Genomic DNA, 15,037 nt, shown 5'->3' with positions numbered 1-15,037 from the left:
TATCGTTTATTGGACCCAAACCATAGAATAGCAGACTTCACTTATCAATATTAATAACCATGGTATTAAGTATTTTTTTAACACGCAAATACTATAGTGGAAAAAATATCTTATGTTCCTTTTTGGTTAACTCGTGCTCAGATTTCATGTCCTTAAGGAATTCTTAGATAGCAATTTATGTGCTCTGAAATTAAAATAAAGACTAAGATAATAAATGACATTGGGCTCTTTTCCTGGGCTGAAGTATCGGTATGAGGATTAAAAAACTAAGCAAGGGACCCATAACCCTGGCATTCTTCTTATTGAGGACTTAGAAGGGAAATCGATGTACAGACACTTAGGAAATTAGTGTAGACTACTTCAGGGTTACTCAGTCCTTTACTACAGGAAATAAAAGTGGTAAACATTTAAACATAAGTAGTTTTCTTTTCAGATCATAAGATTTGGAAAGGAAATATTAGAGCAGTGAGTATATGAAGATATACCCAAGAGTTAAAATCTTGGGCTGTGCAGTTTAAGGAATAAAGAATGTTCAAAGAGAGTTGTTTAAAAAAAAAATAGTAACATAAAGAAGATACCAATTGATGGAATTGTGAGCATTTCTCTTAAAAAAAAAGTTATTTAACAGCACCCTGTGTGTACTAAGATATTATCTCGTTTACTATTTATTCCTTCCAAGTTTGCCCCATTTGCCATGAGTGAAAGTGATGCATTGTGATGGATGCTTGAGTATAGTTATGTGTATAATGTAATGTTTCCTGAAGCAGCAATTTAAGTCACCTATTTATCACCTGAAAATTTATAATTGTATTAACCAATGTTGCCCCAATAAACTTAAAAAAAAAAAAAAGTCGCCTACTTAGAAGAGAGAATTGAAGGCTTGAAAAATGAATGAGGTTCCAGAGAAACAAGAAAAGTGTTGTGTCAAAGCTTTGTATTTACAGAGCAAAGGAAAATCAGGAAAAAAAGTAATCACAGTGTAAGGAGAAGACCAGGATATCTTGATTCAGTGGTTAACCACTCACACTGCCCTCTGACAGACTTTCCCAGCTCTTTGTGAATGTTATCAATGTAAGGGTGACAATTTTTCTATTTTCTTTTTTTTTTTCTTGAGTTTTTCTTTGTCTGATGTTCTGCTTATCCAACTAAATTTGGCAACCTGTGTCATTGAAACATTTTGAAATTTTATAGCTTGATGCAATCAAAATCTAAAACTGCTGGTCTAATCATGTAATGTCAGAAACCAAGAGAAGAGATTTTTAAGATGGAGTTGGCCCAGGGACATGTAAACGGCGTACCATTGTGGGTGGCGAGGCTCAAGTTACTGGCTTTTAAGAGAGTATTGGTCAGGGTTGTCTGTAGTAGAGAACAAAGATAGTTAAGAACATGGTTTTATGTGTTTCTTCAACCAGTCAGCTTCATGGGTGATAAACAATAAGCAAGAGTTGGATTTTACTGGGTTTGGAGTTTTGGGAATTGTGTAAGGTCATGAGAAGAGCCATGGAGTCGAGGGAATCATAATGATGGTATAGGTAATTTAAAGTATAGAACTCCCTTCTCCTACCCACCCATCCTCACTATTAGCTGAAGACTTCGTTTCTATTTCATTAAAGAAGATAGAAGCAAAAATATGTACAAACTACTGAAAACCCATCTCTGCTGGTCGTCTTCACCTACTCAAGAACATTGTTTCAGCCGTTTTCTGCATCATCAACTACATCAGGTTTTTCTTTACTAGGTTATTCCCATCAATGTATAAAAAAATTTTAAAAACTTACTTTGGCCACACATCTAGCCATCATCTCATTTCATTTTAACAATACTCAAGGGAGTTGTATACACTTGTAGTCTGCAGTCCCTTCCCTTTAGAACCAACCGAGATCAGGCTTTTCACCACTATCCCTGGTCACTGATAACTTCCATGTTGCTAAATCCAGTGGTCAATTCTCAGTGTTCTGTCTCATTTAATAGCATTTAATATAGCAGGTTGCTCCTTTCTCGAAATACACTTCTGCTTAGCTTCTGGGTTCCCATACTTTTTTGGTTTTCTTCTCAGTGTTCCCAATATTTGAAGTTATAATACGCTAGTTAAAAATAAGGCATTACGTATTTTAGGGATTTTCTCATAGGTTATTATTTTTTTTAATCTATAATAGAGCCAAATTGTAGTGGTATTATAAAGATAGCTTTTGAGTTAACTGTATATATGTGAGGGGGAAGTAATTTTCTATGGATTGAGAAATGAATGGTGAGAAAATAAAGACACTAAAGGTGCACGGCTCTCTATAGAAATTTTGTTAAGAATAAAGAGAAATGAAATAAACATAAATACCTAGAGGGAAATACAGATTCTAGGAAGGAGTTTTTTTTTTTTTTTTTTTTTTTTAAGTTGAGGGAGAAGTGGATGTGGTTTTATGTTAGTTGACTGAAACCGGTATAAATAGAGGTTGTAATTATCAGGAGTAATAGATGGGGACAGTACTGAACTGTGGAGAAAATGAAAATGATTGAGATCAAGAACACAAGGTAGAGAAGTAAGAGGAGCCTGAGATAGAGGAGATTGAGATAAGGCCCTTGGCAGGGACATCCTCTTCTGGCAGTATAAGCATAATTATAAGGTATAAAGTTAGACCATGTTGTGAAGTACTCACAGATTGCCAGGGCCGAAGGGAGTGCCCGATAAGTCATAGATTTTGAAAAGGTAAAATATTTAACAAATATTTATGAATGAATGGTTGGATCAAGTATTCAAGTACAGGCAGTTCTGATATGTATGTTGCAGGGAGAGAGCAAAAGCCACTTAGGTAAAACCTGAAAAAGAATGAATGATGTTGAGCATTGCTGCTTGTATTTAATATTGACTATTTCTGTTGACATAACTGCTTTTTATAATTTATTATAATTTTTTATTGTGGCAGAATACACATAAGATTTACCACTATAACCATTTTAAATTGTACAATTTGGTGGCATTAAGTACGTTCACAGTGTTTTGCAACCATTATCATTGTCTAGTTCCAGAACTTTTTCATTACCCCCAACATAGACCTCATGCATTAAACAGTCACACTCCTTCTGCCCCTCATAATCTCTTATCTGTTTTCTGTCTCTGTGGATTGGATATTTCATAAATGGATCACATAGTAATATGTGTATCTGACGTCTTTAACTTAGCATGTTTTCAAGGTTCATCCATGTGGTAGCATGTGTCAATACTTCATTCCTTTTTGTAGCTGAATAATAATTCTATTGTATGGATAAACCATGTTTTATTTATATGGTTTTTTCTGTTGATGGACATATGGGTTACTTTACTGTGTGGCAATTGTGAATAAGCTTCCATGAACATTCCCTTACAGGTTTTTGTGTTGACATGTCTTCATTTTTCTTGGATATATACGTAGGAGTAGAAATGTTAGGTCAAACGGTAACTATATTTAACTTTGAGGAACTGACTACCGTTTTCCACAGGAGCTGCACCATTTTATATTTCTATGAGCAGTGTATGAGGGTTCCAGTTTCTCTGCATCCTTACTTTATTATAATTTATAAGAATTAATTAAACCTTTGAATCTTCACCACATACAAAGCACTCCATGCTAGATAAGTTTCCAAGAAAAGCCAGGCAGGAATTTTGAAGCAAGTTTTTGGCCTGGTGGCAGTTGAAATCAAAATTTGTAACTATCCTAGAAGGAACAAGCGTTAAGTGTACAAGAAGGCAGAATTAAAATACTTAGGATTTCAGGGTGTGAGTTTCTTGTGGGGAAAGGCTTATTTCTTGACTATCAGACCAAGGAATTCAAATCCTATTCTGTAGTTGGTAGGAAGCAAGAAAATTTCTGAGCAGGGTAGTGATATAATTTGAGCCTGAATTCAAGAAGAGTAATCTGGCAGTCAAGAGTAGATACAGGCTAAGGCAGAAGATAGAAGAAACTAGTATAGCGCCTATGAAACCACTTTTGTTTGTTTGTTTGTTTGTTTTTTAATTGGAGAGTAATTGGAACCTGGAGTGAAAAATGGAAATGGAAACTAAAGAATGGAAAGTGTGGGACTTGGAAACTCTTTTGTCTTTATAGTCTCCCTGGATATCTCTTCTGACTTTAAACATCATCTACAATATTCCGACAGTTTTTAAAAGTTTATCTCCAGAACAGACCTCTCTGAGCTCCAGACCGCATACTTGACATCTCATTTAAAATATTTTTTTATCTTAATTTCCACTCCAGTCTAGTCTTACACAATGTTTTTTTAAAGTCCTACGAGAATAAGTGATATATTTTTCCTTTTCAAAATGTCTCAGTGGGTAAACAAAAGCCCCTTCAATTAGTCTCTTTATAAAAATGACTACAATCCTATAAGCCATCCTCAAAGAACTTCATAAAATTGTGCAAAGCGAAGTAATTTCATTACAAAAATACTTGACTAACGGAGGAGGTAAACAAAATGTTCATAGTTCCACCATCTTAGTAAAACCATTATTGACATTTTGTCATGTTTCCCTTTAGTCTTTTGCTTCCAGAAACAGTAATTTCTTTTATCTGCCCTCTTTCTTCTTTTACGTATCTCCTTTTACTAAAACACTCCCATTTGTCAGTCATCTCTCTAACACATACTTTGCACATGCATGCACAGACTACACTCTTACATAACTTTACATCCTCAGTGTCAGCATATTGAGCCTGGTGAGTAAGTAATTGTTAAGGGGTATATAACAGCTTTAGCACCTTCGTACCAGTTAGCTTTGCCAGTTAATATTTTCCCCACAATCACAACTATTTTAACTGGGACTCTGCTAGAGAAATTTAGGATTGAGTATTAACTGAAAAGATGGTGTATGTTAATTGGAAGATTGGAATGTGCCTGGTGGGTTCTGAAAAGGGGAACAGTTTATATTTAAAATTAAAGCATTTTTCTTCATGTCTAAGTTTTATAACCTAATGGGTGATTCATCTCCCTGCCTTGAATTTAAAATTTTCTCTTAAAACCAGAATTCTTAAGATGAAAATTATATAGCACTTAATTGTCTTTTCCATAAGGAAACTTGATTTGAGTGATATTTTTCCATAAGAACCTATTATAGGAACATCATCATCATACATTTATTAGTGAGAGTTGCTAATTGAATAAATGGTTATATGAAAAAACAAACTGTTCAGGTGACTTTTCTAAAATCCTTGAAAGAATTAAAGCCAGTTATGTTGTTATAGGTGGTAACACATTAATGTCTAAATTGGACTTAAGAATTTTGACTCTTAGGATCTTTATTTGATTGATCATTTGAGTGGGTCTCATTTTAGCAATAATATATAATAATGATTTTGTTTCGTAATAATGTGTTTTGTTTTGTTTCCATTTATAGTGTGAGATTCCTGTGGCCGGTTAATTGATTGAATAATGGTGGAAATGGATCCAAATGATAAGTGACTTCTCTTTCTGAAGCGGTAGAAGATTCTTCACATCACCTTCAGAAGCTCAATTCAGTCTTCAGGAAGGGGCAGAACAAGTGAAATACAGAAAACTGAAGAGAAGAAAACCTTTCTCCTTGACTACTCCCTGACCCTTGTCTTTCTACTTCTTTTAATTTTGCTGTGAATTTATAAATAGTGAAGACCAAAGAAAGAGAAGATATATTTGGGAACTTTATACCAAGAAATTTGCCTTGAAAGCTGCTATTCTTTGGAGGGAAAAGTATATCAAGTTCCTGATTTTTTTTAAACAAGATTTCTTAAATCCTTAGATTCTGAATGATAAATATAAATATATATCTGCACACTATTTTTAGCAGCTGTGTAAGAATAATGAAATTTATAAATTAAGGGCATTGTCTTGTCTGTGGATATTTTGCCACCGAAGTTGACTGCTCGAATCTTTTTTGGCTCTTTAATAATTACATTTTGATCTGTCACTTTGATGACATTTGCCCATATCAGTCCACTTGTCTTTCTAGCTATGACCTTGTTATGAATAGTGTTTGTACTCAGTGTGCAGATGTCCCATGTATTATCTATTTAAGCAACATCATAGTGCCATCACTCAAGGAAGTTGAATGAGTTGAACATAGGCGTAGCTCTTTCCCCTTCCCCCCTTTTTTAAATGTAACAAACACTTTTATGTTCCCCCTTCCCCTTCCCCCTTCCCCTATTTGGAAACGTGTCAGGAACTAGATAGATTAAGATGAACAATTGAGGGGGCACACAGTGATCCACACAGAGCCTGGCTTCTTTGTGCTTCATCACAAGGCGTGCTGCTGGCCAGCCTTATTAAGCACCCTTTTAACAAGAGAACCTCGTGGGAAATCCAGCTGGCAGACTCAAGGAGTTCAGGAAACAGGACCACAGAGGTTACACTCTGGGGTAAATATTCTTCTCTGTCTAGCTTTGGAGGAAGATTATTTATGTATATGTATTGTGGAAAATATACTGCTTTCTGATGTATTTAATTTTGGAAAATATTAGTGAGGTGGTTTGGAGACACTAATGGATCTCTCAGGAAAACTGGTGATTGCTGGTGTTCAAGAAAATGTGAATTAAATTCACAATTAAAGTTCAAGATACAACTCTTGAAAGGTTGTATCTTCTTTCTCTAGGGAGGTCTTTTCTACTGCTTTTGCCAAAAGTTACCTGAAGCAGATTAATCTCTTTTCATTAGTATCAGTAATTTTAAGTAGGTTTTTATTCTTAAGGTTCTTCTGATGTAACTCAAGAATTCATTAGTTTCTTATATTACCTTCCAGCTCTGTGTCAAATTTTTCTTTTTATTGTTTTCCATGGTGATACATTCACAGACTGTTGCTTTTATTTAGAACTTCTCAGGTATGGAGGCTGTAATTAGTCTAGAGAGGCTCAGAGGGCAGGTCTTTGTTGTGTAAAGAGGGGGATCTTAAATAATCAGAGCTCCTTCGCATATCGATATCAGGTTCTCCCAAGCATAAATGATTTGAGTTCCCTCATTTTCAGATCCTGGCCATGAGGTTGAATGCCTCACCTTGCTGAAAAGAGACACTGGACCTAAATGGCGCAGCATGACTTTGTTCCTGCTTGGCTAAATTTCTCAACACCACAATCAGTTAAGGTACTGTTCCATTCCTATGGTAACTGTCCAAAGATCAGTTCTTTTTATCCCCAACTTTATCTATATCCTCTTTTATGGTCAAGGTGTTTTTTGTGTATTTAGCCTTGCCTGAGGATTTCAAATATGTTTTCATAGACTAATTATCTTTGTTTTAATAGGATATAAGTAATTAGGCAATCCAATTCAGTATGTACCCTGCTACTGCTAGGTATACTGTTTTTCTTTTTTCATTACATGCTAAGCTTTCCTCATTACATGGCACACTTCAGACCTCTTGTATTAGCTGCAGCACACTTTGGAGCTAAAACATACTTACTAACCTATTACTGAGGACAAAGGGGGAGAGGTCAAAGGAAAATGTTTTGGGGGAAATAGGCCTTTGGAATGAATGCATATTTATATAGAGAGGTAGATGAAGAGGAGGAAAAAGGGGAGAGTGATTGATTGACCTGCTGCCTTACTACGTGAATCTCAGATTAAATCCTAGAAATTCTATTTTGGAGGCAGTAATCTACTCATTCATTTAGGGAAAATGCGTGTTGTATTAGGTAGGGATAAAGACAAATGGAATAACCAGTTCTTCTAAGTAAAGTAAGTAGCCCTAGTCACAATACACAGAACAGCCTAAATTATTGATAAAGGAAACTTTTGAGAAGCTAGTAAACTTAAAAATTCTTCTCATTTTGCCAACCAGTAGAGGAGGGACAAAATTGATAAGTAATCTTAAAAAAAAAAGAAAAACAAAAGTCTACCTTCCTTATTTTTAAATGTGAATTTAGAGGAAAATGTTTCTGGTTTATATAGACCCACAACCATTTGCTCTAAACTTTGGGTTGAATTGCCCTTGTGAAATTCTCAAGATTTCGTAATTGATATAATCTGACTCAAGACTTTGGGTTGGTGGGCCTGAGAGATTAGCCTTGGGATCCAGGAAAATACTTAAAAATGTGCAGATCTTATATCTGCAAAGAATGAAAGCATAGTGAACTAAATAAAAAAAAAATTAGAGAATGTGATGTCAGTATTTTCAATAAAGTTACAGTAAGCAGAGTTATATGGTGTTGATATAAGGATAAACATATAAAACAATGGACTAGAATAGAGAATTCAAAAATAGTCTGTTGATTTTTGACTAAAGTGCCAAGGTAATTTAATAGAGAAATGATCCTAGAACTGGATGGGGCAAAGGGGAGAACCTCCACCTTTACTTCACATCATACATAAAAATTAACTCGAGAAGGATTATAACTTACATTAAAAAGTTAAAAACCATAATACTTTTTAGAAAAACAAAAGTTGGAGAAAATCTTGGTAACCCCCTAGAATGGCTACAATAAAAAAGACTGACAATACCAATTATTGATGAAGACAGTAATAAGAAAATAGATGTAAACATGTCTGTGCCTCAGCCTACAGAATTTTACTATAAGCCCTTGTTAGATATACCTATACTTTAAATGGCTTTTTAGACTTTGATCTCTACCATTTGATATTAAAGAATGTCAAAATAAAATTATTTGGAATAGAAAGCAACATTAGAGTTCATCTATAATACTGTTTCTTAAATTGCTTTTTTGTGTTACCACAAAGACTTACTCTGCCTGACCTTTTCCCTCATGCATAAATGAACAAAATGGGATATTGCCAAATTATAGCATTGTTACGAGTATTAAATAATATTTGGAAATAAATGTTTTATAAAACTATAAAAGCTTTGTGTAGTTATTAACAGCCTACCAAAATGGTAGTTAAATCACGCCTTTCTCTCCAATTCTAGAATAATTTATAGAAATAATAAGCTGTTTAGAATTTTTAAAGCAAGCATCTTGCTTTTTCTTTCTTATTGCAAGTTTAACTTAATATTTTTGAGTGTAGAGTTTTGGGGCTTATTCTTTTTGACTGTTTTGTTTTGTTTTGTTTTGTTTTGTTTTACTAATTGAACTACCTTTTCTCCCCTTCTAGGATAATGTAAATGAGTTAAAATTTAAATATGTAACATAGAAATTCTCTAATTCAGGTGCCTGTGGTACCTTTATTATGGTCCATACACTTATAATGGCAGTTTCTGTCACCTTTATTACTTGTGTTCTAAAAGCCTGATGCAAAACCTAAGATATTGAAAGCGACATCTACTTACCCGTTTTCTTCTCTATCCTTTATCATTTTAGTCACCTACAGCCACCTTCGAAAAACACGGAGAGCACCTGCCCCGAGGAGACGGTAGATTTGGAGTAAGCCGCCGTCGACATAATTCCTCTGATGGCTTTTTTAACAATGGACCTCTACGAACTACAGGAGGTGAGCCATGCCCAACTTTCAGTACTATGTTTAAGCTCCTCATTTAGGGCAAGCACAGTCTGTGGGTATGTGTCCATAATCTTGAAATAATGATCTTTTGTAAACATAATTCTCAGATATTCCAGTAGTCATTACTCAACTACGTTAGCTTTCTAAGTATAAAATTCTTATGTTCTCATGAGTCATTTATTCAGTAGAAGAGCTCATAGAAATTACATTAAAAGAAAGATGTATTTTGCAATTTTGTTTTTGTGGACTTAATCTTTTATTAAAAAGGTCCCTTGAAGCGCTTTTGGTATACCATAAATCATATCAGGAAGCATCTGGCCCAATTGTTTCTGAATTTCCAAGAAGCAAACAATCTAATGTGTTATTTTTCCTTACTATTCTAGATTCCTGGCACCAGCCCTCCCTGTTCCGCCACGATTCTGTGGACTCTGGTGTCTCTAAGGGGGCATATGCTGGAATCACGGGGAACCTATCTGGTTGGCATGGTTCTTCCCGAGGTCATGATGGCATGAGCCAGCGTAGTGGAGGTGGCGCTGGGAACCATCGCCACTGGAATGGCAGCTTTCACTCCCGGAAAGGCTGTGCCTTTCAGGAAAAGCCACCTACAGAAATTAGGGAAGAAAAGAAAGAAGACAAGGTGGAAAAATTGCAGTTTGAAGAAGAAGACTTTGTAAGTATGAAGGTTAGGTTGTGTAGTTAAAACCTAACTAAAAATGTTTTAAATATAAGACCTTGTTAGTAATGAGAACATTTTAGAAATTACTAAGAAGGGAATCCCTAAGTTTAGATTTTTATTGTTTTTAGAAGAAAGGAATTGATCAACAGGAAGATGACGACTAAAAATCCTGTGTAACTTTTAGCAAATCTTCGTTTTCATCTTTGTGCCTTGGAATTTTAAAAAATCCTTAAATTTCCTTTGAGAGATTTTTTTCTCTTGATTTTGCCCTCATATAGAATAGTTGTGATAAGTTCATGAACATATAATTAGGAGTATTCTAGCTGTTGCCTGTATAGTCAGTAAAACTTGATGCTATTGTATATTGAACTACATGCCTTTTGGGCTCTAATAAACCAAAAGCAAATTTTTTATGGTACCTTAACAAAGTTTAATAAGTTTATTTAACAAAAATGTATCCTAATTATTATCATTTTAACAGGTAACCAGTATCTTTAAATAATTTACATTTTTTTTGTACTAGGTCTTCAAAAAGCTTTATTTGTTCTATACTTGTAGCACATCTCTGTAGACTGCACACATTCATAGTGCTCAGCAACCACATGTGGCTAGTGGCTACCTTATTGGTTAGTGCAGCTCTAGTTATTTTTTAAGTATCACATTAGATTAGCCAGTCACTTTTGTAAGAGCCATTTTTACTGTCAGTAAAGGCAACTAAAGAAGAGTTAAATTTAGGCATCTCTCTCTTCTCCTAAGCCTAGCAGATGTTCTGGAGTGTCCCTTGATTTAAATGTTATTTATTAATGTGAATTCTTAATCCCAAGTAAGCACTCATTCTTCAAAACTTTATTATTAGAAAGGTCTGTAGTGCTCTGACATATCGAATATTTGTCTGGAATGTTCTTCTATATGTCTAGTCCAGAAATTACTATGACATTAAATTATCACTTTATTTTTTCAATAAACTTATAAACAAATCAAAGAAAGACCAGTGGGAATGCTTAAGAAACAAAATCACATTTTGGGAACTTGGCGAATTTCTAATCAAACCAGCAGCCAAAAAAAAATTTAATTGTATTCTTCTTATGAGTTTCCTTTTTTTTTTTTCTTTTTTTTCTTTTTTGGACTTTTATTCTACGTAATTAAATGAACCCACTGTAATTATAATTTATATCCGACATGAATGTTTATCTGAAATACATTTATATTTTGACTATAACCAGCTGACTATATAGAAAACATGTTTATTTGGGTCTCTTATAGTTTTGGTTTCTTGTGTGCTTTGGTTAAAAAAAAAAAAAAAGGTAGTAGCAAACACAAAGTAGTGTGGGTAAAGTGAAAGTTACTTGTAAATTAGGTATTATACTGCTGATTGGCATAGTTTGATAAGAAGGTCCTTTTTCAGTTCTGTGGCATTCCAAGTGGGAGATGACTTGACAACCAAAAGAAAAATGTTAAAATAGCAGTATCTTCCCTTCCCAAGTCAGATCTGAACAAGGTCATCGGTAAGGGCAAATTTACTTTGCATTTATGTTTTTATGAAATATTCTAGGTGTACATAAAGTATAGAAAAAACAGTCAAGTTACCATATCACCCAGCTTTGTGAAATATTAACATTTTAATAGCTCTAGTCCAGGGATCCCCAGCCTGTGGGCCTCAGACCACTCACTACCAGGCCTGTTAAGAAACGGGCTGAGCAGCAGAAGGTGAGCAAGTGAAGCTTTATCTGTATTTGCAGCCACTCCCCAGCACTTGCATTACCATCTCAGCTCCACCTCAGATATCAAGCATCAGATTCTCATAGGAGCACTGGTCCCTGGTGCCAAAAGGGTTGGGGACCGCTGCTGTAGACCATTATTTTACAAATGAGGCCAGATACTCCAGATAGGTTAAATCTTCCCTTATCTGTTTTCCTCACTTTCCCCAGAGGTAATCATCTGATTTTCAATGTTTATCATCCTCATGCATATTTTCGATAAACTTATATATAGATCCATAAACGTTCTCTAATATCATTTTGCCTGATTTTGATCTTTATAGTATTGTAGTTCTCTTTCATTTGCTTAAAATTGTTTTGAGATTTTTCTCTATTAATACATATGGCTCTAGATCAGTGGTTCTCATTTGGGTCCAAGTCTCCCCGTTCTCCTGGGGCACATTTGGCAATATCTAGAGAAATTTTAGTTGTCATAACTGGGAATACTGCTGTTGTCATCTAGTATATAGAGAGCAGGGATGTTGCTTAACATCCTACAATGCATGGGATAGCCATAACAAAGAATTGCAGTACTACCATGGATGAGAAGTCCTGTTCTATATCTTTTTCACTACTGTGTAGTAACTATTTTATTGTGAGAATATCGCTTATTTATGTATTTTCCTGTTGACAGACATTTAGGTTATAAAAGATCATGTTTTAGAGAATAAATCTAAAGGATTGGAACTAAAGTATTGTAACTAGAGAAGGAAGAGTCAAAAATAAGATTTCTTTTGAAGCACGTTGATGAATAAATTAGTAATTACTTTGAAAAGGAAAAACAGGAGGAGCAGAATTGGAGAAAGAAAATAGCAATTTCTTGGTACCAAAGACGTGAGTGAGATCTAGATATGTGTACCTGGAAATAGAGATAATAGTTGAGGTTTGTGGGTGAGTAGATTCACCTAAGGAGGATAGTAGAGCCAGAGAGGAGGCCTCGAGCAAAACCTGTAGAATAGCAGTAAGAGTGAACTGAGAAGTAATTGGTTAAAGAAGGGGTATGTCAAGAAAGAGTATAACAAATTAACCGTATTTTGGGGACCTGTTTATAGTGGGTTTTCTGTATTTTTTTCTACATTGTGCATTGTATAATTAGAAATTTTTTTTTTGTTTTAAAATAGTTTACTATAATTAACAGTCCTATATTGTTACCTTAAACAAATAACCCTAATTTTCCCTGAGTTGATAGATAGTTATTTACCTCGCAACATTGTAGTAAGGAATAAATGATTACATACATTGAATGATGTGTGTGAAACACTTAGCATAGACCTTGACACATTGGTTTGTAAATGATAGCTATTATTAAATGTGAGAGAGCTTTGGATTTGGCCATCCATTTGAAGTAACCTTTCAAATGTCATTTTCAAAAATGGTGGGCTTGGTTGGAAGAATTAGAGAATGACTTGGTTATGAGTGGTACGCTCTTTGGAGGAAGAGCAGCATGTGAGAGCATAGTTTCTAGGAGCAAGAGACTTTAATGTGTTTGGAACCTGAGGAGCAAGAAATTTGTGGAGAGAAGGGATTCTGAAAGGATGGCAACAGTGTAGCCATGGCTTTTGCATCTCCCCAATGCCGAGCCAGCCAGCTAAAGTCAATCAGTACCTGAAAGAAGGGGGGTGAAGCCTAAAGGAAAAAAGAGAAGACAGAAAAGATCTTTCCGGGAGGGCGTACAGTCAGAGCTGCAGCCCCGCATTTATTTAGCATAGCCTTTTTATGTGATTTTTGAATACCATAATCAATCACCACGTTACCATAGCAAAGCACACCATACATATCTAAAACAATGCTTGTCAATTACATAAGATCCTACACGTTCTTGTTTCCATGGTAGTATAACATTTCATTACCTTAAAAGGCTTACCAAGGTGACCATTGTTTTAAACTCATCAGCCATACCATGGCTTTTAGCTACGTGACTTCTTCAGTGCCTCATAATGGCTTCTCGAAACAGCTCCAGACACCCCAAATTCCTCAGTTAAAGCCGAGCTTCCTTTAACACCTTGAGCAATAGTTAGGATTATTCTCACTACTTACGTTTAACATTGTACTGGAGGTGCTGTCAAGTACAAGAAGGCAGGAAAAATAAAATGCATACAAATTAAAAGGGAGAAATATATAACTATTCTCAGATGACATAATTTCATAGAAAGTCCTAAGGACTCTAAAGAATTACAAAGTTTGAGGATTCAAGGTCGTTATAAAAAATAAATTGTATTTTTATATGCTAGCAACAAGCAATTGGGATATGAAGTTATATAAAATGCCATTTGTAAAAAAAAAAAACCTGTTAAATTTAACAAAAGATGTGAAAGGTATCTATAGTGAGCCACAGAATATTGCTAAGAGAAAGATCCAAATAAAAGGAAAGAGATACCATTTTGAATAAAAGTCTTTGAAATGGAAAACATGTTTAGGATGTCAATTCCACAGATTCTGCACAACTCCAGCTGGCATGCTCTTAGAGAAATTGATGTTATTTTAAAGTTTATATTGAAATGAAATAAAGAATACATATATAGAATATATTATAAATAGAATATCTAAAATAATCTTGGAAAAGAACAAAGTTGGAGGACTTATACTGTCAAACTCTAAGACTTAGTATAATGCTACAATAATCAAGATAATGTTATACTATTATAAGGATAAACTGACAGTAGAGCTGTATAGAGAGCGCAGAAATAAAACTAAGTCTATATGGTCATTAGATTTTCAACACAGGTACCATGGCAGACCAATGGAAAAGGAAATGGGTTTTTAACAAATGATGCTGGAATAGCTATATGTATTTTTTGCCCTACTTCTACCTCATAGCATACAAAATAATGAATTTAAGATGGATTATAGACCCTAATGAAAGGCCTAAAACTATAAAGCTTCTAGAAGAAAACTTAAGAGAATACCTTTCTGGCTTAGGGAATAGAAGAAGATTTCTTTGGACATGGAGAGTAAAAACCATAAGGGAAAACACTGATAAATCACACTTCCTCAAAACTTAAAACAGCTTTCTCCACCAACTCAGGGTAAATATTTACAGAATCTATCTACCTACCTATATATATTTATATCTATATCTATAGATAGATAGATAGAGATCTGAAGAGGGATGTATATTCATAATACGAATAACTCCTACAACTCAATAATAAAAAGCTCAATTTTCTTTAGGAAAAATGAGCAAGATTTGAATGGACACTTCACAAAGGAGGATATATGAATGTCT

The 15,037-nt window shown here is 34.6% G+C and overlaps 1 protein-coding gene across 6 annotated transcripts in view; it reads left to right on the top strand.

Annotated features, from left to right (window-relative positions):
• The window catches only part of GPBP1L1 (GC-rich promoter binding protein 1 like 1), a 45,088-nt gene that overhangs the window by 11,908 nt on the left and 18,143 nt on the right, over positions 1 to 15,037 (top strand). For 5 of the 6 annotated variants that reach the window (XM_016137840.2, XM_016137839.2, XM_016137838.2 and 2 more), the window contains 4 exons: positions 5,360 to 6,353; positions 6,957 to 7,071; positions 9,240 to 9,369; positions 9,762 to 10,048. In XM_016137840.2, coding sequence (XP_015993326.1) covers positions 7,012 to 7,071; positions 9,240 to 9,369; positions 9,762 to 10,048 — 477 coding nt within the window. In that variant the 5' untranslated portion in view covers positions 5,360 to 6,353; positions 6,957 to 7,011. The remainder of the gene's footprint in view (positions 1 to 5,359; positions 6,354 to 6,956; positions 7,072 to 9,239; positions 9,370 to 9,761; positions 10,049 to 15,037) is intronic. The other variant, XM_016137842.2, reaches the window with a different exon arrangement.

The sequence above is a fragment of the Rousettus aegyptiacus genome, unplaced genomic scaffold (assembly GCF_014176215.1).
Source record: "Rousettus aegyptiacus isolate mRouAeg1 unplaced genomic scaffold, mRouAeg1.p scaffold_m13_p_1, whole genome shotgun sequence".
In the NCBI taxonomy this organism is placed as follows: domain Eukaryota; kingdom Metazoa; phylum Chordata; class Mammalia; order Chiroptera; family Pteropodidae; genus Rousettus; species Rousettus aegyptiacus.
The sequence above is the reverse complement of the archived record's forward strand: the minus strand, read 5'-3'. Positions and strand labels throughout refer to the sequence as shown.